At 37.3% G+C, this 27,847-nt stretch overlaps 1 protein-coding gene across 6 annotated transcripts in view; it reads right to left on the bottom strand.

Annotated features, from left to right (window-relative positions):
• FTO (FTO alpha-ketoglutarate dependent dioxygenase) overlaps positions 1 to 27,847 on the bottom strand; it is a 258,770-nt gene that overhangs the window by 27,995 nt on the left and 202,928 nt on the right. The window contains exon 9 of one of the 6 annotated variants that reach the window (XM_049806745.1): positions 15,904 to 16,593. The exons of the other annotated variants lie outside the window; for them this stretch is intronic. Coding sequence (XP_049662702.1) covers positions 16,320 to 16,593 — 274 coding nt within the window. The 3' untranslated portion in view covers positions 15,904 to 16,319. Of the gene's footprint in view, positions 1 to 15,903; positions 16,594 to 27,847 lie in introns of those variants that run through there. 6 annotated transcript variants of the gene reach the window in all.

Here is a 27,847-nt window from a genome sequence, read left to right on the forward strand (position 1 = left end):
GTAGGACTGGCTAGGGTATAGCTCTGCTGAAAAAGACCTGACGGTCTTGCTAGACAGCAAGCTGCATATGAGCCAGTAGTCTCCCTTGGCAGCAAAGACAACCTACAGTATTAAGGGAGCATGGCCAGCAGATCAACGGAAGTAATTTTCCCCCTCTACTCAACAATTTTATATCACATCTAGATACTGTGTCCAGTCTGAGATCTTCCAATACAAGACAGATGTTGGTCAACTGAAGCAAGTTCAGCAGAGGGCTGCTAAGATGGTTGGAGGCTGGAGCACCTGACCTGTGAGAAGAGGCTGAGGGCATAGGGCTTGTTCAGCCTGGAGAAGCAGCAGCTTTAAGGGGACTTGACAGCAGCTTCCTAGTATCTGAGGAAGTTAGCAAGAAAACATCGGAGCCAGGCTCTTCAAAATGCTGCATAAGAGGAGGACAAGAGACAACAGACATAAACTGAAACAAGAGACATTCTGACCAGATATAAGAAAAAACTTTCTTCCAATGAGGACAGCCAAGCAGTGGAACAGGTTGCCCAAAGAAGTTGCGCAGTCTCCATCCTTGAAGGTTTTCAAATTCCACCTGGTTTAAAGCCCTGAGCAATCTGATCTGACCACACTGATTATACTGCTTCAAGTAGGAGGTTGGCCTAGAGAACTCCCGAAGTCCCTTCCAACCTCACTTATTCTACAAACCTGTGAACTAAAGTTTTTGACCTTGTTCCATTACAGGTATTTTAAATGCAGATTGTCCGTCTCTTTTCAGAGATGTAATCTTGCATCTGCTTCCATAATAATAGACAACTGAAACCTTCTTATGTTCCAGCTAAAAAGGTTGACTTACTTCCAACTTCCCAAAGCAAGATGGGCAAGAAAGAAAGACGAAACCCCAAACTTTTATTGACATAAACCAAGACAGAGTGGCTTAAGGTTTCTGAAGTATTAACATTATAATTAGGAAACAAGAGTTTTTGTTCCAACTCCGGGCTTCTCACAACATCCTGCCTTAACAGGATCTCTTGGAATTTGTGACTACTTTAAGCACAAATTGTTCTTCCAAAGAGATGTTGACTTTTGTGGTCTATTAAGCAAGCAATACAAAATTGTACAGTGACGCAAGTGCTGCAGGCTGAGCTGTACATAAATCAGCTCCTTTTCCCTAGGGATTTTGTAAAAGTATAGACAAGATTAAAAGTAAACTTCAGTATTTTAGCAATAAGTGGTCAGAAAACAAAACCAATTCATACCAGTTTGCTCATTGTTTCATTTCCAGGTCAAAATATATCTGCCTACCTATAGAGAGATGGAGTAACTGAAAGGGGAAAAATACAGATAGTCCAGTCTTTTGGGGTGAGTGGAAATCAACATGCATTTCCACACCTTTGGATCCTTCTTCCAGAGTAAGTATCTCCCATTTACAGAAGGCTGCTGGGGTAGTCCTGACCAAAGACTGAGAAAAATCTACACTACTGTCTGCAGAACAAACGGGACAGAACCAACATGTGTGTAGCAGCAATCACAGCAGGGATTGTTTCAGCCTCCAAGAAATCTTAAAGGGCATATATCTGGGCTCAGATGGAGGGCAGAAAAATGAAGTTAAAAAGAAATCTTCACAAGACAATGTTTTACAGAGCAGAAATTCCACAGAGGTTTTTGTTTATTTACTTTTAGATTGTGCTATTGTGCACTTTTTTTCCTCATTGGTGTGGAATGACCTACCAAACTCTCTGCTGGAAGACCAAGTTCACCAATAGTATAAACAAATAACAAAAACCTACTCACATCAGTGAAAATTCTGACTACCTTATTTGCAGAAAAGTTTTCTGTGTCATTTTTTGGCTAACATGCTAGATACAAGGATAGTCATAATTTGCATTTGAATTGTACAGGTTATATAGAAATTCAAGAAATGGGTGGATATGAAGTACTTATTTTAGGATAGTTCTATTCTGTAGTATTCCAGACAAAAGTTAAGCCGGAAATTGCTAATATACTGACAGTAACCAAGGGCTCAGCATAGGATTGCTTCCCAAGTACTTGGGTTCTTAGACACAATTTGCCTAATCTTTACTATCAGTGGTCCCCATCCATTGAGAAAGCTGTCTTGTATATGTTTCCACTAGATATACTTAACAAGAAAGTTTCATGAAGCTTTAGTTTACTTTTTCCAAACATACTTCTTTCAGTTTGCAATGCCTCATATTAATGTATACAGTCTTATTCTGCTGTTCTTATTTAGACAAGACTCCCATTTCACTTTGTTATAGTGTTCAGTATTATATAGGAAGCATGTTCAGAATTAACATATCTCAAGGGGTAAACAGCAAATTTTTGGAGAAATTATATTAATATGAAAGCAAGATTAATCCTATGCATTTTTTCCCCCCAAAATATTGGATTACCATTGCTTTTCAGTGTAGACCTTACTTCAAAATGTCCTTTCTATTCAAAGTACTTCAGACACTTGTGCCAGTTTCAGCAATTACAAGTGTTATTTTCTTCCCACACAACCTGTTTTAATTGATGTTACATAATGATACATGAGTTCAGATATCTATTATATTAATGTAGTAAGTTCCATGACCAAGATGATATGCTTCGTGAAATATTTTTTTGTACTCCAGTCAGCAAAGCTGTAAACTGGTAAAGACATTATGCACCAAAATTTCAACTTTGAAAATAAGTCCTTTCCACTAGGAGCTCATGCGCAGTTTGACAATTCATGAAATTTTATTTGGAGGTCTTAATTTGTTCAATTGATCTCCGCCTATATCTCAGTAATCAAAACAGTGGCATTGAGTTTTTGACAGCCGCAATAAAATATTAGTACAGTGTGTTCAAATTAACTCTTGTAAGGTTCAAAAGGGAAAGAAAAAGACTTTCTTTTTAAAGTCTCCGATAATTAAAAGTTTTTCTACAGAACAAAAATAACTCTGCTTATAATGTAACTTCCATGTTCCAGCTTCTATTTCTCTCAGCTCAAAGCACTTTAAAACATTGGTCTGAATGTTCATGCTTTATGCTTGGAAGCATTTTCATTAACTATTTATGCAAGTACAGAAAGCAAGATTTGGTCCATGATAAATAATAAATCTTCACTAGATTTAGCTGGGATCTTTTCAATGAAACATGTTTTCCCCAGAAAAATCCTAATTTCTTGAAACCATAACAGTTGGTGGAAAAGGTCAGTTTCAATTTATTAAATGTTTCAAAGATAATTTGGAAAGACATTTCCAAATTGTAAAAAAATCTCATTTTAACATATTCAAAACAAGTAACTCCATTTGGGAACTTCAGCCAAATATATCCAAAAGACCTCTCAAAACTCATATATATTTTGGGAACCCCAAATACTTTCACTATGCTGTGCTAAAGTGCCTTTTGAATTGAAGGTTACAGTAAATTTTTAAGAACTTGACTTTTTGTCCTTATAGAAAATATCCCAAACATCCCAATATTTTTCCTGAGACTCACATCTGCCCTTTATATCAATATTGATTACTACTATCTACATTTTCCTGTAGAGATATAGGTGAATTACTTAAGATTACAAAGTAATTGGGTTTTAGAACAGTGAGAAACAAAACCAGGCTGTTTTCCAGAAACATGCTGAAACTGTATTGTTCTTTACTTCTGTGAATATAAACTAATAAAGCCTAATTCACAATGCAAAGGTGTGATCCTGTTCCTCTAAGCGTCCCTGAGCTAGCCAGGATACACTTAACAGTTTAGCTAACAGTGAGCAGTTTAGAGTATATGACTTTGATCTTGCAAAGTAAACTGCAACCTCAGCAAGGTGACCAACACTACATAGCTATGCTTCACCAGTACCCAACTGCGGTTAATTTAAAGCCATCTAGGGTAAGACTATCTAAAGTGAATTTACTGCACTGCACTGTAATTTACAAACAGTGGGTCCAGTCAGACCATCTGTAGATGAAATAAGAAGGGACACATGGAGCTTTTCTGCCATGATTTCAATTACTGGTAAAGAACTGGACAAAACCCATTCTCGTTGAGTATGTGCTCTGTTCTCTAATCACAGTAAGTGCTCAGAACCTAAGAAAAGGAGCAGACTGAAGCAAAGCAAAAAATCCAAGCCAGACATGGAACAGAAAGAGTATCACATAGATGCCAAGACTGTGTAATTGAGAAAGCCTTATCAAACTCAAGAACAAGTCCTGTCCTGTCTCACCCCCTCAATTCTGCTGCTAAAACCTCTAGCAGTCTGCCACCTTAGTCATTTGGTCTTCTATGGACCTGTCAAGCAAATATTTGTTTTCCTACTCTGATTCCCCACCAAATACAAAATTCAGTTCTAGGTCTGTTCTGAGACAAACCCTTTGAGGATATTACCAGCCACTTGAGAGATTCCCAGGATCTCCCACAACAGCAACCCCAAAGTGATGCAGTCACCGGGGTTAAATAAACAGGAGAATTTAATGATTTTTTGGACCAGAAGGGAAGCAAAGGTGATTCCTGCAACAAGGTAGTCCTTTCTACCCTGTCCTGCACGATTCCAGAATTTGGCTAGCAACTTCTCGTATATGATACATACTACATACCTATATCATAAATATTACAATTACTTATGATAGCGAACAGGAGAATCTACTATTTGCACATAAACGAATTCTGGAAAAAAAACGAGGCAAAAAAAGTTGAATGATATGTTCTCAGAGATGGCTTAAAGAACAAGAACTTAACAAACTTTTCTTTGTGATTTAATTTTAGCATTTATGCAGTTACAAATAACCTGAGGCTTTCAAAATTACCATGCTAAGGTATCATAAAAGCTGAGTCAGGACTTAGTGCTGCCATCAAAGACCCTCAAACGTAATCAGAACACAGTCATTTGTCTTTTGGATGTTGTTTTGGTACTAGCTCATTTAACAGGGTGCAGGGAACCCAACAAAATCAGTGTCTCTGCCAAGGTAAAGTTGAGGGTTTGGCTTAAATTAACAAAGCATGCCAGCAGATATATAAACTTAACTAAACACAAAAGTCTCAATTGAGCTAGAATTTTAAAACAGCCCAAGTGGAGAAGTTTTCATTTTATATAAAAAAAGGGAGGAAAAAAGGTAGCAATTTTGTCATGGGGGGAGTTTCTGAGCCCTCCCTTTACAATGGCAACAAAGAACCCACTGGCATTCACTAGGAGACCACCCACAGTACATATAGTATATTGGAAATGTCAAGAAAGAGCTGCATGTGAAAATAAAGAATATATGCCCTATTTCCCATGAAACACTACAATATGGCATGCATAATGTTTTAAAATTTTCCACTGAAATATTGGCAGTTACTCCGGACCAATCTGGATTGTCACTCAAATGTCAAGATGGAAGGAGAAAATGCAGGGCTAGGTTTTTTCCTTTGCTTTAAACTTACCCATAATTTTACTGTCAGTGACCACCTCTTTCTTGCTACTAATGGTAGCCCTTAAAAATCTGAGAGGCAGCATGAGCATTTCTCAAACCAGCACTCAGCCTACCTAGCGTTGGGCAAGCAGATGGGTACATTACACTTGTGTGACCTTGTGGCAGTGGGTCCCCGCAGGTCTGAGTTGTCAGATTCCCACTTCCAACACAGAAACTCATTTCTGGAATTGTAAAATAAGGTACTACATGCCACATTGCTATCACACTGGTATAAGGAAGGGACTTTTCTCTACAAAAAAGATGACAAGGAGCTGACAAACAAGGGCACATGCGGCTGCACAAATGTAGCCAGACAGTCCAATTCTTGAGCAGTCTGAATATTGTTACTGAATTTTTTTTCCTGAGAAAAATCTTCAGAGAGTCAGTGGTGGGATGCTTTTATCAGATATACACATATATTAATACTAGGTCATGCAGCAAAGTCCACAAGGTGAAGCTGCAAGGTACAAATATGACATCGTATTATAAAAAAATCCCGGTTTACATTATTTTCCAGTACAGAAAAAACAACAATACAAAAGCGTGGAAGTGAAATATGCAGGTCATCTGCGTTAATTTGCTGCTCTGACTCAAACCTCTAGATCTTAACATAGAAATGCAAAGCACAACTTGCTAACATTCCCTGGTAAGCAGCTGCTTTATGAATAACTGGAAGAAAACCTTTATGCTTGGTCACACCACCAGCAGGAGACAACTGGCTTTTCTCATGTAATACAGGGAATTGCAGCCAGTACTTCATTAAAACACAAGGCACTTTGGCAGACATGGATGCTGAACATTGCTTACTGTTCACATCTGTGGGTAAATGACAGCAGGCTGAAACTGTTGCCTTCCACTAAAGAGCAAGTACATGATCCAGTGCAGTTAATCAATAAGATAATGGAATGAATCAATAGAAAAGATTTTTAGGAGGTCTTAATTAAACAAACACTTGCAGATACAAATGATGTCTTCAATCTATTGATGGTGCCAGGGTGAGGGGTTAAACACGAACAAAACCATCAACTTTATTTTACCAGCACATATTTCTCTAAAGTACCATATAGCTTCTTGGCCTCTGCATTGGCCCATCACTGCATCCCTATTCATTTTGCCACCATGTCACACAGGCAAATTAGCTCATAATAAAGCAAAACCAAAACCAACCAAACAAAAGAATTACTGAACAATTCAAGGTGTGATGACGAAGTAGATAAAAGTCAGTATTATCCACTGCTATTTCTTCTTTGTGAAGGGTGTGACTAAATAGCTAGAAGTTCTAATAAAGTCAGTTTCCAGCTGCAAGGTGTACAATTAGAATAATTAAAGAACACCTAAATTGATGGACCCATTAATGCAGGAGATCTCCAGTAGGCCTTCTGCACAAACATGGTAAGTCGATATTTTTGATTCCCCCAATGGTTCTGTGCTAGGCACTGTTTTAAAGAGACATCAATCTATGATGTCAGCATTTATCTAATGAACCTTCAAAAATCAATGTCAAGATGGCCTGCTACATGTATGAACCCAATTTGTCTGTTCTCCAAGGGATTCTAGATAAAACAAAAACATTATAAGAGCAGTGAAAACTGACTGTGACCACTCTACCTGACCTTGAAGATGTTAACGGAAGGAGTGAAACTTGACCTGACTGTAGGCATAAACAAGAGGTTTCCAAAGACAATAGGTATTCCAACACCTACTATATAATATATATGTATAAACAATAGGTATTCCAAAGAGAAAAGAAAATGTGGTGGCTTAATTCAAGGCCCTCTAAAAGTGCCTTTGTCAGCTTTACAGTACAATGACAAACAGGTGGTTGTTTTTTAAATGACTATAATCAGGATTCTTAAGGATAACAAGATTACCTTAGCTATTAATATAATTCTCGTCCCCATTGCCAGTAGTACTTTCCTTGGCAGAATACTTGCCTACATGCAACAGCCAGTGTGTTCAATCCCTTTCACAGCCATTAGCAAGAATAGCCATTTAGCTTTGCTGAAGCTGTAGATTCTTTTAGCTATTTTCTTGTTGGTGGTTAGACTCAACTTATCCTCACTAATGTGTCCACAAGATACCCTGAAACTGATGGTTTGACACTGTATCAGGCAGAAAGCAGAGGTCTAAGTTAGCTTCTTCCTCTCTCATCTTTGAATAACAAACTAGTCTCTCTAGTTGCTATGAGGTAGGGCTGCCTCCAGCTTGTAGCTAGAGGTGACAGGTACTCTCTAGCAGATGGGCTGTCTTGTAATCTTTTTCTTTATTCACAGCAACTCTGTATCTTCCTTCTGTTTAGAGTATTTACTCTTGTTGGTAGCATGTAAACAGTTAGGTATGCCTTAGACAGTTCAAAGATGTGTTATGTGGGTGAATTAGTTGTTGCAGGATGCCTGTCTGCCTTCATTCACATGTTTCTTTCAAATGTTCCCATTACCAGGTTTCTGCCCAATTAACTGATGATGACAGAGCCCAGTCCTGAGCTCCTCACACAGAGGAAACCTCCCCTGAATTCAGGAAAAGTCCTCCGGAAGCACAAAGCTGAGAATCAGTCTGAAGATGCCACAGTTTCTCCATTGTAAAATGCTGCATTCCAAATATTTAGTAGACTCGCAAAACGTTTACATTCTCTTATCAAAATACAAAGCATGTAATTTAACTCCTTTCATAAACTTTGTGTTTCTCAGTGCTACATGTGAGTTGGAATGAATTTAGATTTTTTTAACATACAAAAATTAGACAGAACGATTTCCTTAAATATGTGTATTCTGCAGCAAGTAGGGCAGCACTGACAAATGGGACAGCTTCTGCAAAATACTGATGTCTCACAACACGTACGCTACATATTTCATAATGGCTTTTTTTCTTTGCCTTTCTGTTGTAGAACTACTGCTGATTTGCCTTTACTCACAGCTAATGCTCTGGGGCCAAGTTTTCTATTTGATGCAATCACATGAGGACTGAATTTGATTGCTGATATTTTGGCAAATGTAGCTGAGTTTTGTATTTTAATACTGACAATGTTCAGCTCATCTCCTTTTGGGAAAACTAATTCCCTGTGGAATGAAGTTGCCCTCCACATAAACATACACTCTTGCATCTTTATGAAATATTCTAACTTTTAAAATTTTTCTTAATGCAAGTGAAATTTTCAAAACTGCCCAAACACTTTTGGCGCAAACCACCATTAACCTTCCCAGGGATTCTGTATTTAACTATATTTAATTTACTGCCCTTCTTTTTTAAACAGAATGCAACTCAGTTTTAAAAAATAAGCATGCAAATTAATTTTAAAAACTACTATTCAGTTCTTCAGAGAGCTATCTTCTATAGATATCTAATTCTATAACCAGCATGGTAACACAGCATTTGCCATGCAAAACGCACCATCAGTCAAATTAGTAATTCGGCTGCTAGCTTACGTTTTAGTGGCACAAGAGAGGAAATTTTCCTATACTTTATAGTGCCTACTTTACTCTGATTTTTTTGAAGGGTTATGTCAGGTTTCCTAATGTTATGTAAACTGAGGATAAAGATTATGGTCTACTGCTGTTGGCTAAAAAAAAAATAAATAATCTAATTGATAAAAGTCAATAGATAACGTTATACATATTCTATTGGTTAATTTTACTAGGTGATATCATAGGCTTCTACTTCATTCTTGGGTATTTCCTAGTGCAAGTATTTCAATATTCCAGTTTTACATTCTGAGTTTTCATTCTTTGGGGGATGCCACTAAAGGTGTGTGCCTCCATGGCACTTTGGCAGGTTAACTTATTAATAAAAACTTCTGTGAAAGACTGAATGGGACTTGAACATAAACCAAGTGAAATCACTCATTCTTTAAAGAAATGCTTGCAGAAGGCATTTTGCATTATACACCCATCTCTAGCAATTGTTGAAGATGAATTTGCCCAGAAATCCTCATTTTACAAACGGTAGGACATGCAGTCAATAAAATAACTGGCTCTTAAGTGTCTTTGTGACCCTAAGCCTGAGGAACTACATATTTGTACAAAAATAGGTCACCACTGTCAGTACAGTATCCCTAGTATTATGCTAGAATATTCATTAACAGCTCAGAATTCCTGCAAAAATAACCAGCGATTCTTCAGGAAGCATTAAGATAGTCCTTCATGATGTCTCAAGAACTCACTGGTCTCAACCCTTCTTGACAGATCTTTGCAAAGCAAATCTAGACTTAAAATATTATGCTGTTGCAATTTTAGTATGTGTGATTTGTATTCTTGTTGAAAAGGTTGAACTGAAACTCTAGCCAGACACAGCATGTGTGCTGTGGTCTTCCGAAGCATGTTATAAACACAATCTGAAATCAATAGCAAGAAACAATTACAGCATCTGAATACCATTTGGGTGAAATAAGCTGATGGTGGTGAAGCAACCAGCAGATGTATGTCAATACTTGCAACAAAGTATTCTACAGCGTTTGCACAAAGAGGGGTTGAGTAAATATCAATAAAGCAACTCCTTTACAAACAGTAAAAATGATAAAATCAATATTATAAAATAAAAAGTTAGCACATAGATGAACTCTGTGATCTAGACAGCGCTGTTAGGAGTGTTCCTAAGTTGCTGGATCTCAGTAAAAGAACAGTGACGAATTTGTCCAGTGCTCTGATTAATCAAGGAACCAAAGTATACAACAAATGGTATGCAAATGTTGTACCATAGAAATTCACACAAAAATGTATTTATGTCCTACAGCAGGAGGAATCACTTATCTACTGCACCTGCTAGTCCTGTGCACTGTCAAGAATCCATCTAATAGCCCACAACATGCTGCATGCTGCCAGCGCTGTCTGTTAATGGTAAGACCCTGAAGGACTTCACGTTTGTCCACAAAAAAGGATAAATTAAGAAAAAATAACCCATTCTTACAAAAAAATTATATGACAATATCAAATCTCAGTAAATTCTTTAAAAACTGAACAACTAAAAGGGCAAAAATATGAGTGACAGCCCATCTGCAAGATGCTGTCTGTAGCTTTGACCTGCATTTAAAACAGGGCTGTTTAGCCTTTTGAGCACCTAAAGTTGGATCTGTTGTTTGCATTTCATAGAAACTACTTTTGAAAGTAAACAAGAACCTTTAGTGAATTATTTAGCATACAAATAAACCAGCAAAGAAGCCTAAGTAGGCCAATATGAACTAACTGGATTGAAATATTCATCTGTAAATAACTTTTCAATCTGCTGCTTTCACGTACAAATACTACATGGAACATTAGACACAACTAGCTTCTAGGGATATTTAGGCTCACTGGAGAGCAATTTTTATGTCTACTGGCATCTGTGGGTAGTGATATGGACTGACTGTTAATATAACCAACATAAAATTTATGTGAACACTCACTGCAATAGCAACACACTGTCAGACAGCTGGTGGCTGATGCGTAGCACATGCGGATTTTATATGCACTGTGTAAACTAACCTTTGCAATAAAGATTTAGCAGGTTTATTAGTTTAGGAAATCGCTATAATTAAGGATAATTCATAATGGCCGCTTATCCACTCTATAGCAATAGCTGCTTTAATTTAGACTCTGTTTCTTTGAGCCATAAATAAGTGTGCTGATATCTTCTGCACAGATGTGGCATTCAACCTGTTCAAGTTGGTTGAGTTTTGCTTGTGTTTTAATCAAAAGAATTAGTAGATAAGCCCATAAAATGCACTTTGCTTGAAATAAATTAGCAAGAAGTGTGGTTTGAAAGTTCTGAAATTCTACTAGTAGCTCCTTTCTGGGAGGAGGGAGTAGAACACAGAAATTTTCCACAAAAAAGGAACACACTATATGGTCATAGATCTGACCTGAGATAGACTACCAGATTTGCATAATTAATCACAGGAAAAAGAGATATGCCTGTGACCTATGTGTATTATTTACAATCTATTCAGTTTGCAATTGAGGGTTTGACCTTTGTGAGCCCTTCTAGTAACACTGTGACTTTCCTCCTTTTGTGCACAAACCCAAGGCTTCTCTGCAGAAGAATACATGTGGTGTCTTGTTACTTCAACTCCTATTAATAATTCCTGTGAAACAATTCCTTGTGTCCACACTGCTTATTCAGTGGAAAGCACTTTTCCTGAATTTTCAGCCACCCCATGTTCTAACTGGTTGGAAACACTGTGGGTTTCTCTAACCAAACACCCACAAAGCCAGTTTTCTTTCCATTCTTTCCCCTTTGACAAAATTATATAGTCTTGGCTTACGTATTACACAGACACTCAATATCATCACTCTAAAGAACCGAGAGGGATTTTGCCCTTTCTAGCACCTACGTAAGGCAAACGGAGAGCACACCACAGGCCTAAGCTCTTCAGTGGGCCAAAGAACTCCTTGCTGGGGCTCGGCTGAAAGGAACGGTGTGTCACAGCAGATGTGTCACCGCAGACATTCCTGGTTTTTTTGTTGGCACCATAAACCATAAACAAGGGGACTTGTCACAGCTTTTTAAAGTGAACACTTAACCTCTTGTGACTGGTAGCAGGAAGCGCCCATTCCTGCCCAGCAACTAATTTACTAAAAGATCACGCTAGTGTAAATTTAACCAGGGTTTTGAGCTAGGTGGCCCTATCCCAGAATTCCCCATTCTCCCCCAAATCTAAGCTCCTCCTTGTTGCCCTATGCTTCTCAGAAAATTTCCACTTCACACATGCCCTCCCCCCCCCCCCCCCCCCCCCCATACCTACACCTACCTATATGATTCTAACAGAGCAGAGGCCTCAGTTGGAGTAACAGCCTAGTAAAGAGTACAGTATATGGTGTACCAGGCTCAGGATTTGTAGGAAAGGGAAGAATGTAACTGTACAATTATTAGGGAGGATATTTGAGGGAATAAAGATCATAAACAATATAATAAATATCTTAATTAACTGTCTGATATTACTCCCTCCTACACATCTGCTTGTGGTCACTGTTGGACAGGGATACTCAGCCAGATGGATCCTTATACTTCCTCTGCATTTATCTGTACTTCTGTGCAATAAAAAACCATTTTAACTTGCTATCATCCTGGCGCAGAAACTCTTGACTTATTGAGGGTCATACCTAGATATAATACAATTACAAGTTCTCTACAGGCTTTCTTAGTAGAAACTTTCTGCTGATAACTACTTTACTAATCATGAACTATTACCACAAGGGCCTACAATAACTGACATATCAAATTAGCTGTTTTTACAAAAAAAAAAAGTTACATTTGCCACTTGTGACTCCATTAGTACTTCTTGTAGACAATGACTACAGACTTACCCAACTAAGAAATTATGATTTGAGGTGTCTATCAGAAAATGTTTAGTGAGACGGTTGACGCAGCAGCTCGAACTATCGAAAGATCACGAATTTAGAAGCAAATATAATCCAGATTTTCCTGATTCCAAATTATGCTTCTTCCCTTTCTTTGGGAGAACCCTAGATTGGAATGCCCAGTAAAAAATTTGGACAATGAGCTTCACAGCAGATGACTAAGTATAACAGCTCAAGGTATTACTTCCTTATGTATAAAGACAAAAATCTGGAGTGTTGTAGAAAATTGCCTACCCTTGTAAGTCTCCTGCCACAAAATTACTAATACATGGCTTTTTTTTTTTTTTTTTTTTTGGGGGGGGGGGAAATCTACTTTTTTTTCCATTTAAATTTTGTAATAACCTCAAAAGTGACAGTAAAATGACATAAATTCACATAGTGGCATGGCAGTCAGTGGAACACAGTAAACATTCATTAATTGGGATCAAGTCGCTTAAAGATGAAATTCTTTTCCTGGACTGCACTCAGTTTTCCCATCAGCCCAACTTACACTTTGCCTGAAGAATGTGTACCAGCCACAGCACTGAATCTATGAGTTTAGCATGGGCCTTCTCTAAAAAGGAGGAGAAGATATACCATTTTTTTTTTGACAAAGAAAATACAACAAAACTAGAAGTAATCTGCTTGCAATCACGAAGAAAATGCATGATAATCACGGTTAACAAAGGGAGATGTAGTAATCACCGTACATACTCCGTTTCAGGTTATCTAAACCTATCATTTTCAATCTCCTGATGACAAATGACCACATCGTTCTACTTATTTCCAGTCCAATCTGAAGAGGTATTCATTGTGAGATTCATACTTCATCAATAAAAACATCTTGGCTAAACAAAATATTAATTTTGTAGGCTATAAAATAGTGCTGGACCTCAGACTGCAGAAGCAGGTTCAGTCATATATGGCTTTAGCTTTGCATCATCAAACACTCAGCTAAAAATGTATTAATATTATTAGCAATATTTATATCATATATCATGCATATATTTTATATATGCATAGATTATACGTCAAGCAGGGACAGGGCAACATGGCTTCAAAATTCTTTTTGTGGGAAAGATATGGACACGTAAACTGAAAACATTCAGAACACCTAGGCAAAACGAATATTAGAAAGAAATGTGAGCATTAGAAACACAGATATCAGTTTTCTAAAGTATATGATGTTTCTAATAAGTTGAAACATTACATTCAATTTTTTTTGTGAGTGTATAGAAGCAAGTATAAAAGTATAAAAAATGTCTTCCAATTCTCTTTGCAAATCCATGAGGCAGTAAAGCACAACTACTGCTTTAGCACCATTCAGAGCACAAGAATTGCAGTCATTATGTACCTTCTGGCTAAAGGCACTACAGAAAGAGAAGAAAAATGGGAAACAAACATTTTTTTTAAAGATATTTCTAAGCGGTGACAGGAAATAACTGTATTTTCCTTCTCCAACTCAGAGCCAAGATTAGAATGGAAATGGGAGAGATGAGCTCTAGAGCTAGAAGTTTTGCTGTCAATGCGAGACACCTTTTGGCAGTATCCTCTTGCTCTCTGGGTTCTGACTGATATGTTTTGAATGAGATAAAAGCTCCTCCATTAGCATTCAGTTCAACCAACAAGAGCAATTGACTATAGAAGAGAATTGCTTTGCCAATGGCATATTGCACATAAGCTGAGTGAAAACGCAAATCTCTGTGCCAGAGGAAATTTTGAAATTTCCATTGCTTTTTTATATATTGCATTTTTATTTTATCAAATAATGCCCAAATAATTCCAAATTGCAATGTTCACTCTGATTTGTAAAATGGAGCTAAAACACTTGGGTTTTAGTCAGTAAAATATTGAACTGTATTCTTCATAGTGACATACAGCTTGATGGGAATTGTGGCAGGTGAGCCTGATGTTCACATTCACACTATAGTCAACATCCCTTATGGGAGACTATGTCTCCTATAATTTATTCAACAGTCATTTAACTCCTACAGGCCATTACACGGCTTTATCTTACAAAGTCCAGAATACATCAAAGATACACTATTTTTGCCAACAAGCTGAACAAACAGAACAAAATGGGAGTTTAATCTACAGTTCTAGAAGACAATTTCAAATCACAGAAAATGAAATGTTTTTGAATAATCAGAAACCTGAACTATTACACTTTAGATCAAACTCATACAAAATTAAACAGATTTTGTTTTAATAAAACAGAGATATTTACCATGGAAAGCTTTAGCTTTGTAAAAATTGCACTTTTTGGTGAAAAAGCATTTGACCTTAATTTTTATTAGCCCAATTAATTTTATCTCAGCAAAAATATGGTAAAATGGGAAGAGTTAGACACTGCTTTGCTAATTCTTATTACTCATAAAAATTTCAGAGTATTTGCTGGATCCTTTCTAAGAAATTCTTGGACTTGAATAACACATGAATCTTAACCTTTGCTTTGAAAAGGCTTTACTGTTCAAAATTGCAATGGAAATACAAACCCTACATGCTCAAAAGTAAAAGCTGAAAACACATTAGAAATGGTCTTTTAGAATCTAAAAATGTATGTTAATAATGATTGGGGGGAGGAGCATCATCTTTAACTCTTGCGAGATAAATAGATGTATATTTAACCTAAATTTATAAATAACTCATTCTTTTTTTCTCCTGAGACTTTTTTTTTTACTGTAAAACTGTTCTCTAAGTACTCCATAAAGTGTAACGATCAGAAAGAATCAGGAAAAAAAATTATACTAGGCTAAAATGGCTATAAATGATTCTTGACAGAGGCAAAACTTGTTACAGCCTTGGACAAGGAGAAGCAAGCAGATCACGAAAAAGAACTGGCTCATATAGGCTGGTAGATAGCAACAGAAGACCTGCGAGCAATGGAAGGCTTGTCTGAATGGGTACTCTGTTGCAAGGGATAGGCAAAAGGAAAAAAAAAAAAAAAAAGAACAAAACCAACAGAAAAGGCTAAAGCAGTGCAGGAATGTACGGAGGAAGATCCTAGGAGCTACAGGTATTTTGACTTAAGCCTAAAAATTATTCTGTGATGAGGAACTTGAGACAGGGAGGGGCGAGGCAGAAAATAGGTTTCAAAATCTCTTTATTAGGGTTTGCTCTCTGCTTCAAATAAGATACGGCAGTAGAGAAGCAAGCTAGACATTTGCTAAATAGTTTGAAAGTGCTGGTAAAGATGACCAGTGTATTGTACTGCACAAAAGCTCATTACGTGGCTTGTCACTACTGGGACTGGTTCCCTACGTAACGCAAAGTCATATTCTTCAGGACCTCCAGAGGAGGGCATCCTCAGGAAAAGAAAATGTTCATTCCACAGCAGCTCAGGGAGAGGGTGACTGGAGGAAGGTCAGTGCAGATCACGTGGGGAGAAGGCCTAATGCACCACCATGTCCCACCTCGCACAAATTATCCAGAAAACCTGCGCCCAACGCTATGCCAAAGAGGCAAAGAACGAAAAAGAAACTAGTAATGAAACTAATGCTTAAATAGGGTTTGTATGTCATGTATACAAGGAAGTTGGGATTGGCACTTGGGGCTGAGCATCAGACCCATTGCAACCTGCTGCTTTCCAGCTAGGTCAATGTATTTGAGTGAAGGGAACAGGTACCATTTCAGCACATTGCAGAAGTTTTTCAGAAGCTGGTGCTGTGGAAGGGAATGGAGGACACAACAATGAACTTCCAGTTTGGAAGAAAAAAAAGAAAAAAACATGGAAAAAATAATCCTGAGCGTGCAGGATGTGTGGAAATGTAAGGGTGGCAGTTCTTTTTGCTCTCTCTTCCAGGGATCGAAATGACTTCAGAGATTGCCTCCAAAGGACAGTTTCTTCGAAGTGAAAGCCAGTGGCCAGACTGAGAAGAAAGGGGGAAAATAGAGATTATAAACTAAATAAAATAAGAATGCAAGCATATTATCTGCCGTTGCTTGTAACTCACTTCTTTCCTGAGAAATAAACTTCAAATCACCAAACATTAATAATGAAAAGATGGTCACGAAGAGGGACTGAATTCAGAAGTGGTCTTCAAGGTTAGATTACATCCCTTTGTCTTAAACAAACAAACAAACAAAGCACTAAAACTATCATTAAGTTTCTAAAGAATATTTTAAAAACTGCAAGTTGTTTGTTGTTTTTTTTTACAAAAAGAAATGCATTTTCAGTAGAAATTAGCACATCCCTGAACATAATAAACGGCAAAGTGTTTGGTAGTGATTTTTAGCACCTATGGTTGACTGCAACAGCTAAAGTACAATATTTTTAAAACCAGAATGTATTTGCTAAGTCACAAGTTTCTTCATTTGATTTGCAGATGGGGACCTCTATTGGTATAAAATAATTATTAAAAAAATGACACCTAGAAACAGACCCATTGGCTCCCACGAAAATCACATTGGCCAAATTCTTATTTTCATTACGTCAATGTTAACCTATACTGATTTCAGTTAAAATTGCAGGAACTGGCCCAATAAAATGTAATTAATATAAGAATTTGGCCCAATTGTGAAAGACATCAAGTATTCTTCTACAAAAAAAAAAAAGCTACAAAGAAGAACTAATATACTTTGAAGTTAACCTTCTCATACTTATGCCTGGGGGCTCTTCTGTGCATGTGCCTTAAGTGTATTTTTACTACAACCTTCGTGTAACCATGCAGTATTCTAGCTTTGGACTGACATATCTCTGTGTTGGGCAGGATTTTCAATCCTTCATGACTATCTATTTGTCACTGCAGGTGAGTGGTAGCACTCAGGCTGATCCCCAGCCACTTTCACAGTTACTTATCTGTCTTTATGGATTCTTCCTGTGTGTCAAGTTGGTGCATAACAGCATTACTGTCAGGGTGACAAAATTGTCCCCAGAGTGTCACAAATGATTCCCTAGCCTTATGGCTGCAAGCAGGTAGTAACACATCGACACTGCCTTTCAAAGCTCATCTTTCTCCAGTCCCGCCACCCACCCATTAGTCTGTATGCACATGCACACATTCCCATCTATGTATGTAATTCTCAGTTAAGAATTAAGACAGTTCTAATTTTGGCCCTTTAAAATTACCGGGAAAAATGAGCAGAGGGTGTTTTCAGGGTGAAACCTTTTTCTCTGAAAAGTCTCTTCCTCTGCTTTATTTTTAAATAATAGAGTTTTGGGGGAAGAAAACACTGCAGAATTCCTGTTTTCTGAATACAGAAACCATGATTACAAATTCAAAATAGTGGCTAAGACAGCTGTACATACTGAATTTTGTTGAATTCTATATGCCATCCAAGCTTTTAGGTTCTTGGCGTGTTTCTATCATGCAAAGCCTTTTTTTTTTCTTTGTCTAATTTTGTTGCGTTTTTTGCTTAATTGTACTCTGCATGCGGTAACACCTTTTTTAAAAAATAACATTTTCTCCAGTTCAATGCTGGCTGTGAATCTGTGATAAATTAAAAGTCTTCTTTGACAAGGGCTAGTTTAAATGTTGCCCCGCCCACCCCCCAATATAAAATCATTCCAAGGAGAAAAAAATCCATCAAGTTAAAACAATTTATATGTTATTTGGAGAAGGCTGAGAATCTTGATGAATATATAAAAAAGAATGCTTCAGCAGCAAAGCTTGCTCAATAATCTAAAAACTATTTCATGGTCACATAGTGCAATCTAGGATTTTGATGATTCTTACATGAACCATGTTTTATGTAAATGAGTTTTGTTTAAGTCCACTGTACTCTGATTCTTTGAAATGCCTTCAAGGTAACTGTTTCCAGACAACACCAGCTGCCAGGACTCCATGAAGGGGAGTCCCCTGTGTTCTTGTGCTTCCATCACCGTGCTAAAACAGCTCACCTCTCTGTGCCTCAGTTTCCCTAACTGTGAACTGAAGAATGTTACGCCTATTTTTTATAAAGATGCTGAACCACACCGCAGACTAGTAAAACTAGCTAACATTAAATGGACAGTGAGATAAAATAAAAGCCCTTTGTTTGGAAGATGAACCTTTAAAGAACGACCCGAAGGTGTGTGTCAAATGCATGGTCAGACTCTGCTATCTTGAGAAATGCAGCTGGACTACGGGTGGCTGATCCTCGTTAACACGGGCATGACTGAGGACAGAAGTGTTCCAGCAAACACGTGTTTGGGTGTCCGCGTGCACCCTCCCCACCCCGCAGACCATTTGTCCTTCACCTGATGAGCAGTCATTGTCTGCGTTTTCAGATAGGTTCAATATGATTTTTGACACTGGCAAAACAAACCTAAAAGCAATTTAGAAATACCTGCCCATGAAGTCAAAAGGCAAAATATCTAAAGCTTCTCCTGGAATCTCTGACCTCAGAGGCTGACATGGTTTGATGGGAAATTTAATGTAATAGTCTGAGAAAGCCAAAAGGCCTATTGTCAGCAATGAAGTCTGAAAGTTAGCAGAATTAATATAACTGTACAATGGAAGTGCCCTCAAGGGACAAGGCTCCAGAACCAGGGCAGAGGGAAAAATGACTTTTGAAGTCATTTCACTATGACATTCTGTCATCACTGCTAAACGGAAATAAAAAATCATCGGAATCACCACATGCTTCAGTGTGTGTCCCTTCATTATCTAATAGAAAGTAATAACGCTGACGTCCCATGCCCCACCTAAGCTGGGAAGGGGCTCTGCGGGGACTTAGGGAGCTCCATTTTGAATTGCTAAATGCAATAAGAATAAATGCAAGTGGGAGTCTGTTTAGCAGAGAATGATGTCTGCTCTGTAGCCCATCAAAGCCCAATAAATCTCAATGCTTCAACAGGAGATGAAAATGGTTATCTCATCATTTCAGTGCCAGGGTGAAATTTTCTCTGAGCCAGAGTATTTTTACAGATGATTTATGTCTGGGAAGGGTAGTTGTTTAACAAAATGGCAGATAATGATAAATAGAAAGTAAATAGAAACAGCAGCAAGGGAGTGGTTCTTAGTTGCAGCAGTAGAATAAACAATATACTTACATAAAGTATATGTCACATATAAGTGCCATTATTCTAAATCCTACGAGTTATATGTTACTTGGAACATCACATAAAACATCTGGTAATATGATTTACAGGATAAGGAATTTAACATGTATGCAAGGCAAATAAGTATCAAAATTCTTCTTTCTGTTACGTCTGTGTTAATCTCACTTCACGGAAATTACTCTGGATTTACAGTTGTGTAATAAACAGTAAGTGTCTCTGTGTTCACTGGGTTTAATACATTATTCTATTAAAATGAGAGGGCTCGGGAGATGGGCTAATTTTGCTGTCCTCACAAATTTATTTTTAAAAACAATACTTATATTGACTGTGTGCTAAAATACAAATACTTTTACAGAAAAGGGAATGACTGATACCTACACTATCTGGACATGTTTTTATAAAGTAATCTGAAAATCAAACTTTCTTTTTTTAAGATCTTACTTTGGATGACATCATAAAACAAACATTCGTGGAGTTAACGATGGAAGAAACAATAGTAAAAAAGCAAAGCTGCCTTTCTGAGTTTTTTGAATTAGAGACGCTGTAAACAACGTCAAGTTGGAGATAGAGATTTGAGGTCGGGGTGCTCGGTTTGGGTGTCTTTTTCTTTATATGCATTATTCCTGTGGCTGTACACAAAGGAAAAAAATCTAATTACAGTTTTAAATGCCCAAAATGCCATGTCCACCAAAAGCCCGATGCTCATTAGTACTAGTAATTAACTTTACAACTGTCAACACAAACACCACACAGGCTGACAGATAGATAGTAGCTCTGAGGGTGCTAATAAATCCGGAAATAACAACTTGACACGCAGATGCACAAAAGGATGCAGGTGATAAAGAAATGTTGACATCAAATCTAATTATCTTCGAAACAGCCAACTACTGCACAATCCACAGTAATGCACTGTTATTGCTAGTGATGAGCCCCACTGGAATGGCTCTTAACCACAGCATACAACTGAGCTTTTACAGCCCCTTGTCATATCTAGTGAGGACAATATCAAAAAGGAAATTATGAGTGTCATGACCCCTCCAAGTCAAAAATCTAGTGATGAATATAGGCTCAGCAAGGCATAGCAGATTACCCCCTTACGAGTTTTAAAGCCAGGATGATATATGACATTTTTATCAGGCACTTTCTCAGGAATGTCACCAAGAGGGAAAATCAAGGCCCTGAAAAGAGACGACTAGGTGAATTATGCAACTGTAATTGCCGATCATAACCTGATATGAGCTGAAATTGCTCTGTTTTCATATTGAGATAGCATAAAATTGTCGGGAAATGCAATGGCTCCTTAATGTGGCCTAGATGAGTCTAATATTCTGATCATTTTTCACTCAGCTGCTAGGTAAATAGTGCTTCTTTAACACAACCGCCGTGGCCCAGGGCAATCTGGGGGCCCAATTTTACACTTGAATTGAGAAAATATGTGTAAACTACAATTTTTCATATTTTCTGCATACATAAGAAGATGAAACATCTTTATCATGTGTATTGTCTGGCTGAGCTTATACAAAATATTAGTTTATCTCTCCTACTTTGGTTTATTCCATAAGCAAAACACATAGATCTAAAGGACAGGCAATATTCTATATACAAAATAAGTCCATCTTTTATGCAGCCTCATATGAAGAATTCTACCTTTTTTTTTTTTTTTGAAAAGCTGGCAATTAGCAAGTGCAGATTTTGCTTAAAATATTCTAAAATACTCACACGTTTCTGCAAATCAGTGTGAAAAAAAAGAAAACAAAAGGTCACAGAAATATTTATCTGCACAACCTGAGATATTAGTTTAAACAATAACCTCTAGGAGAAAAGAAAGGTGAAGAGCGGTTCTTTATTACCACGCTATAAGAGAAATTTATTTTATCAGAAATCTTCCATATTAAATGGTTCATAAAACCATATTTGCTTAAAAACCAGCTTGACTTAAAGTAAAATAAAAACCACAAAATCCAGTGAAACAAAAAGCATGCTACTACCCATTCTCAGATAATAATCAGCAATAATACCTGGGGCAGAAAGGTCATAAACCATACTTCCAAGACAGAAATAATTCATTGTACTACTATGTGTTTAAGAATTAGTTTGATAGAGTCACTATCTAGACTGTGAGATATTGTCTATCAATCTGACCTTCTAAAAATGAACCAGCAGACTCCCACTTAGATCAAAACCTCTTTGCTTTGATGATATGCAGTGTCTTATTTAAGATGAGTTTTAGGACCAGGCTTATGATGAGTGCAGCATCATTCACAAAATACATCCACATAAAAGTGAAGCAATACAAACTCTCAAGTAATTAGGTGTTTCTTTCTAAATTTCTAAACATATTTTCCCCCCCAAGGAACCATACCGAAATGCAATGTCTTTTTGCACTTTTGCTTAAGAATCAGTTCAGAAATAAACAAGTACAAAGGAGGTCAAAAGGTTTAAATTTCTTTGTTTGCATTTATGTTATCTGTTCTTAGTTCCTATATATCCACCTTATCTAGGTGCTCCAACACTAATTGCAAAGCAGCACTGACTAGCAGTAATAACTGGCACTTGGAAAAACCCTGCGTGTTGCTGGTTACCGCAGATAAGAGCCCCTTAACAAAGTTGGATATATCTGTGTCACCTTACTTCGTACTCCCTTTTACATTTGATGCTTTCTAAAGGCTGAGATTTTGTACTAAATAATGTAGCAAAGTGTGATACCTCGCTCTACAGAGTCTTCAAGCACAGCAGATTTCCAAAGGCTTCGGGGTGTGGGATATACGATACTGAAAATAACACTGTGATACTTCAGTAATTACACGAGTCTTTCTAAAATATGTCACTGGATAAAACAGAACAGGATCGAAATATAGTTCCTAGCAATTAATACTGTGTGATCCTAAACGTAGAGTTGTTCAAATCTCAAAAGAATTTAAAATTGTAGACCCATCCATATTTATTACATTACCACTAACCCTATTATGAACAGTCTTTATGTAATTAACATACCAGCAGGGAATTTAAGAGGTACTTGGCATTAATTTTCAATCCCTATTCTCCATGAATTTGGTACTCAATTGTAGTGATAAATAGAAGACACATGGTTATGATTACGCATTTTCTGTAACGATTAGGCACCACAGCAGAAAATACTTCATGATATAAGACAAGCTCACAGTTAGCAAGAAAACATATTTACTGCTATATTTTCATTCTAGTAACTCAGAAAGTCAAGTGACCAGTTTCCATTTTTTTTCGCTTTTTTCACAGGATCTGTTTACAGAAGACTTTTCCCACAGCCACTGGCACTTAGCAGAAAAATAACTTACAACCTTTATCATTCTCTTACAAAGTCAACCACGCTGCAACTGTATTTATTTCATCTTCCCGTCTCTGTATCCCCCTTCCGGAGACTCAGTGAAGAGGCTGCAGCGACTGTTGCTAAGCAACTCTACCACAGCGCTGCATCACCAATTACTGATTTTTCCCATCGTTTTCAGCCTCACAAATTTGAGAGCTGGCATAATAATAGGAAGTAGCATGGATAACAAAAGTATTATCCATAGACCGGTAAGTTAGCAGATGGATCATAAGAACTAGAAAAGGGACTACTATAACAGTAATACTGAACAATTATTGCTAGTATTATCTTCCATCAGGTTTTTTTTTAACAGTACAGCCTTCACAAAGAACTTTACATATTTACTATGTGTGAATGCAAGAGTATTTTTGAATTCTGATGATTTTTTGTGGGTCTTTCTGTGCAAGAGAACACCACACACGATATCTGTGCTGCTGAAAGCTAACACGAGATCTATTAGTAATCAAATTTCAGCCCAGATTTTATGGTTAGTCTAACCGAGTTAATTTCTCTAATGTTAGCAATTCATGGAAGAGGTCTCTTGTGGCAGCACAAACCTGGGATCCACAGCAGCTGTCAGAAGAGACTCTGAGGAATTCCTTATTAGCCAGAATGCAACCAGGCAGAAAACTCATTACACAGTGCTAAATATACTTAATCACATCTATTAGAGAAAAATGAACTTGATAATTACAACAAATAACTAAAGAGCAAAAAGTGTTTGTGGAAAAACCCACACCAGGATGTGTAAGAAAAGGGGCTGCGTATCGACTCTGCACGGGAGAAAGCCATGCCTTGCGGTAAACTCTTCTGATTCTAATAGAGAAAGATTACATCGCAATGTACAAATGATTTAGGCTCCCCTTGAAAGTGAAGCATTTACATTTAACAGCTTACATAAAATTAATGTAATAAGTAAATTAATTACTGAAATTTTAAAAATTAATTTGGAAAGCTCTGCTGAGAGTCGAGACAACCGTATCTTCTCAACATGCTTTTTTGGGAAAGGAAGTCTGCTACAGACATTCAACACTGCACATAAAGGTAATTTCACAATAGCTGATACTTTACTGCAACACATAACACAAGGGCTCAAAGTCTTTCCTTGTTGTGCAGCCTTTATTTTCCTTCACATGGGATTGGGTTGTGGGGTGACACGTGGTCCACAATTTGGCCCATGGAGCTATCTATATTTTAAAACACAGTTGTTGAAACTAAAGGTATCAGATTCTGACCTCATCAAGTAATTATAAGCTGAAACCAAACATAAGCATCACATACTCTTCATGGAATCACATACCACACACAGGCACTCCAGCCAGACCTGAATACCATCTGCCAAAACCTCCCTTGCTCTGCTGTCCCAGAAACATCTTCAGTCTGCATTATTCTTATTTGCACGTTGCCTAGTCAGCGCACGTGAAGTGTGAGCGCTCTAATTTTGCAGCAATTGATATCCTGATATAGACACTTGGAGAACACAATAGAGCAGTGACTTGGGCTCCTTACTTTTAGAACAGGCTTAATACCCAGACTTTTGTCACTTCATACCAAACTCTTCTCCCATCTTAGGAGAAACAGTTCATTTTCAAGCAGATCTGTGAACTGAATGGACACTTTCTGAACCCAAACTTTATTTTAAATTCCTACTCAACTGTATATATTTTTAATCCAACAACTTCTAAATAAAGAAATCTGGCATATTGAAATAATCAAATAAAATCTGAGAAGGGATACTCTGAGGTTTGCATATAATTTGGACTTTGTTGGAAGAGGGAAGCTAAGTAATGCATGAAGCAAGCCATCTGGGTTTTCTTTTTTTTTCATCCATAGAACATTTTCACCTTTATTTCTATGAAATACCATTAAAATATTGGATAGCATCTCGCAAAAATAAGACAAATTCTTCAAAGTTATATACGCATAAAGACAGTACACAATGCCCGCAGAAAATCCTTACCTAAAGGCTGTCAAAGACACACAAAAAGTCAATGCTTTTGCAAGCCAAAGTTAGGGACCTAGGTAGGGTTCCAAGTGAAAGGTCTACACCGCCATCTTCCTCTCTTCACCTTTCCTCCAGCTGTCATGAAGAGAGGCAAGAAACTGCAGAATTCCATTTCCTAGGGCCATAACTTAGAATGGTGCAAATTAGGAAACAGGATTTGATTCATTGTGTGGCCTAACAGCGGTGAAAGATCCAACCTCCGCATGATGATAAATTAAGAGCAGATGGACAAGACTTTGAACTGATAGAAGAAAACTTTTACTGTTTCCTTGCACTTGTTTTCCTTTGTTTTAGCCGATTCTTACCTTTTCAGTGTCATTTCTGCTGTCTCAGTATCATGTCAGAATCAGTTTCTTAGAATAAAAAAAAAGTAGCATCCACAAAGCTCAGGCAGTAGCCACTTCTCAGAAGTTAAGCACCACATATATACCATTTTCAAATATGTTCCATCCAATGAGTCATACTTATGGACTGATGTTATTTAAAGGAAAAAGTGTAATAGGTATTCTAAAATAGTCTAAAAATTGAATGCTTTTCTTTTCCAGTGAAAATATATCATGCCATACACACATGCATACAGTACTTTGCTTGGCTGGGTTTTAGGGTAACAGAGCATCTTTTTGAGGGTAATTCTGAGCATTTGTTGTTCTTTTACAAAGAACAAAACTTTTATTTTGCTTACTCTTTTGTCTACTGCTTGCAAAGCAGACGATGCTTTTACAGAAAGAAGCTACTGAACTTTATGAAGTCCATTACTTATCCTATAAATCTAAAGAGTGAGCACGAAATAGCATTCCCCTTGTATGAACAAAGGTATCACAGAACATATATAATTGCTTGCTCAGTTCTGTACATCTATTAAATAATTTGTTTTTATTTGTACAAACTGAAATTCTAATTTTAGGCTGTCAGTCAGAACTTAGCACATACATGACACCATGCTGAAATTGGAACTAATACACACACATGTGAATTAAATTATGGGCACAGAATTGTATGTATACATCCTTGTTTCGGCTGGGATAGAGTTAATTTTCTTTCTAGTAGCTGGTATAGTGTTATGTCTCCACCGATGTTTTCAGTTGCTGCTAAGCAGTGTTTATACTTCGTCAAGTATTTTTCAGCTTCTCACTGCCCAGCCAGCAAGAAGGCTGGAGGGGCACAAGAAGTTGGGAGGGAACACGGCCAGGACAGCTGACCCGAACCAGCCAAAGGGGTATTCCATACCATGTGATGTCATGCCCAGTATATAAACTGGGGGGACTTGGGCTGGGAGGGGCGGGGGGGTAAATTGCTGCTTGGGAACTAACTGGGCATCGGTCAGTGCGTGGTGAGAAATTGCATTGTGCACCACTTGTTATGTATATTCCAATCCTTTTATTATTATTGTCATTTTATTATTGTTATTATTATAATTATTATTTTCTTCCTTTCTGTTCTATTAAACTGTTGTTACCTCAACCCATGAATTTCACCTTTTTTTCCGATTCTCTCCCCCATCCCACTTGGGTGGGGGGAAGTAAGTGAGTGGCTGCGTGGTGCTTAGTTGCTGGCTGGGGTTAAACCATGACAGTGAATTTGTAAGTTATTTTACAGTGTTCTATTGTATTTCAACAAATTTAACTCCCACTTAGTTATAGCAGATCTTCACATAAATGACCAGTAAGGTTGAGATGTGGAAACCCAGTTTTTTTCTTCCAGTATCCTCTCTCTCCACCCTTGATGCTTTCAAAACTGCAGAGTTCAGATTGGATTACTGAATGAGGTGGACCTTTCACATGAACTTTTGTAGCAGTTCTCATATTCTTATGACTAAGATATTCTTTGCCCTAGAAAGTTAAGTTGGCAACACAAATGTGACATTAACTGATACCAACAGAAAGCAAGCTATGGTAGCAATGATGAGATAGAAAAATGAAACAAGCAAGTTTTAAAGGGCATAAAAGGCCATGATCGTTCTTTATGTGTAGAAAAAATGCCTACAACTGCATCAGAATTTTGTTCAGGGTAGAAGTTACTGACTGCTCCTTTTAGAATATCAGCCTCCATGTCTATGGTTAAGGGTTTGGACAAGAGAGGTAGGTTCTGTAATACTTCTGAGCATAAAAAATCCATACATGTATAATTGTGCGGTGCTAGCAGCGACAAAAAGGAGGTATAATTTCCTTATATAACTATCACGTTCAGGAAGGCTAAACATGATGGTCAGAATGTCAGAATTCTGCCTTTAGTGTTTTGGGGATAAAGGCACATTGCAATCTTTTCTGTCCTGCCATTCAATAAACAATAATAATCCCTTCTCACTTGAAGCAGAAAAATTATCTATTTTAATATAAAAGTTCACTAGAATTTACTGAGAATTGAATTAATAGGAATGGAAAGGCTGCTGTAGAATTAGAGTATTAATAGAATATTAACTGCAGATACTTCCATTTTAATCTAGATAATTCTTGCAGGGATATAAATCCCTATCCTTATTTAATTCTCTGTTGGGGGGCTTATAGATATTTTTTTTATTATTATTATTTTTTTTTCAGGAAAGTTGCTTTCTTTTCCATAAAAGTGTAGTATTTTAAACAGGAAAAAAAGAAATCTGTGGAGATGTTTGCAGAGCAAACTTATGTTTGAGAACAAATAAGAGTTTGGAAGTCATCACAGTGATGCACAGTAGCAAACACAGGAACAGAGGAATCATTCCTTTTGCAGTCCTCACTGATGGTCCAAGGATTCCACAGGCACAAACTTTTCCTAAGAAAACAAATGTTCTATCTGATAGCAGCAAAAGCAGAA

This window comes from Accipiter gentilis, chromosome 7 (genome assembly GCF_929443795.1).
Source record: "Accipiter gentilis chromosome 7, bAccGen1.1, whole genome shotgun sequence".
Classification (NCBI taxonomy): Eukaryota; Metazoa; Chordata; class Aves; order Accipitriformes; family Accipitridae; genus Astur; species Astur gentilis.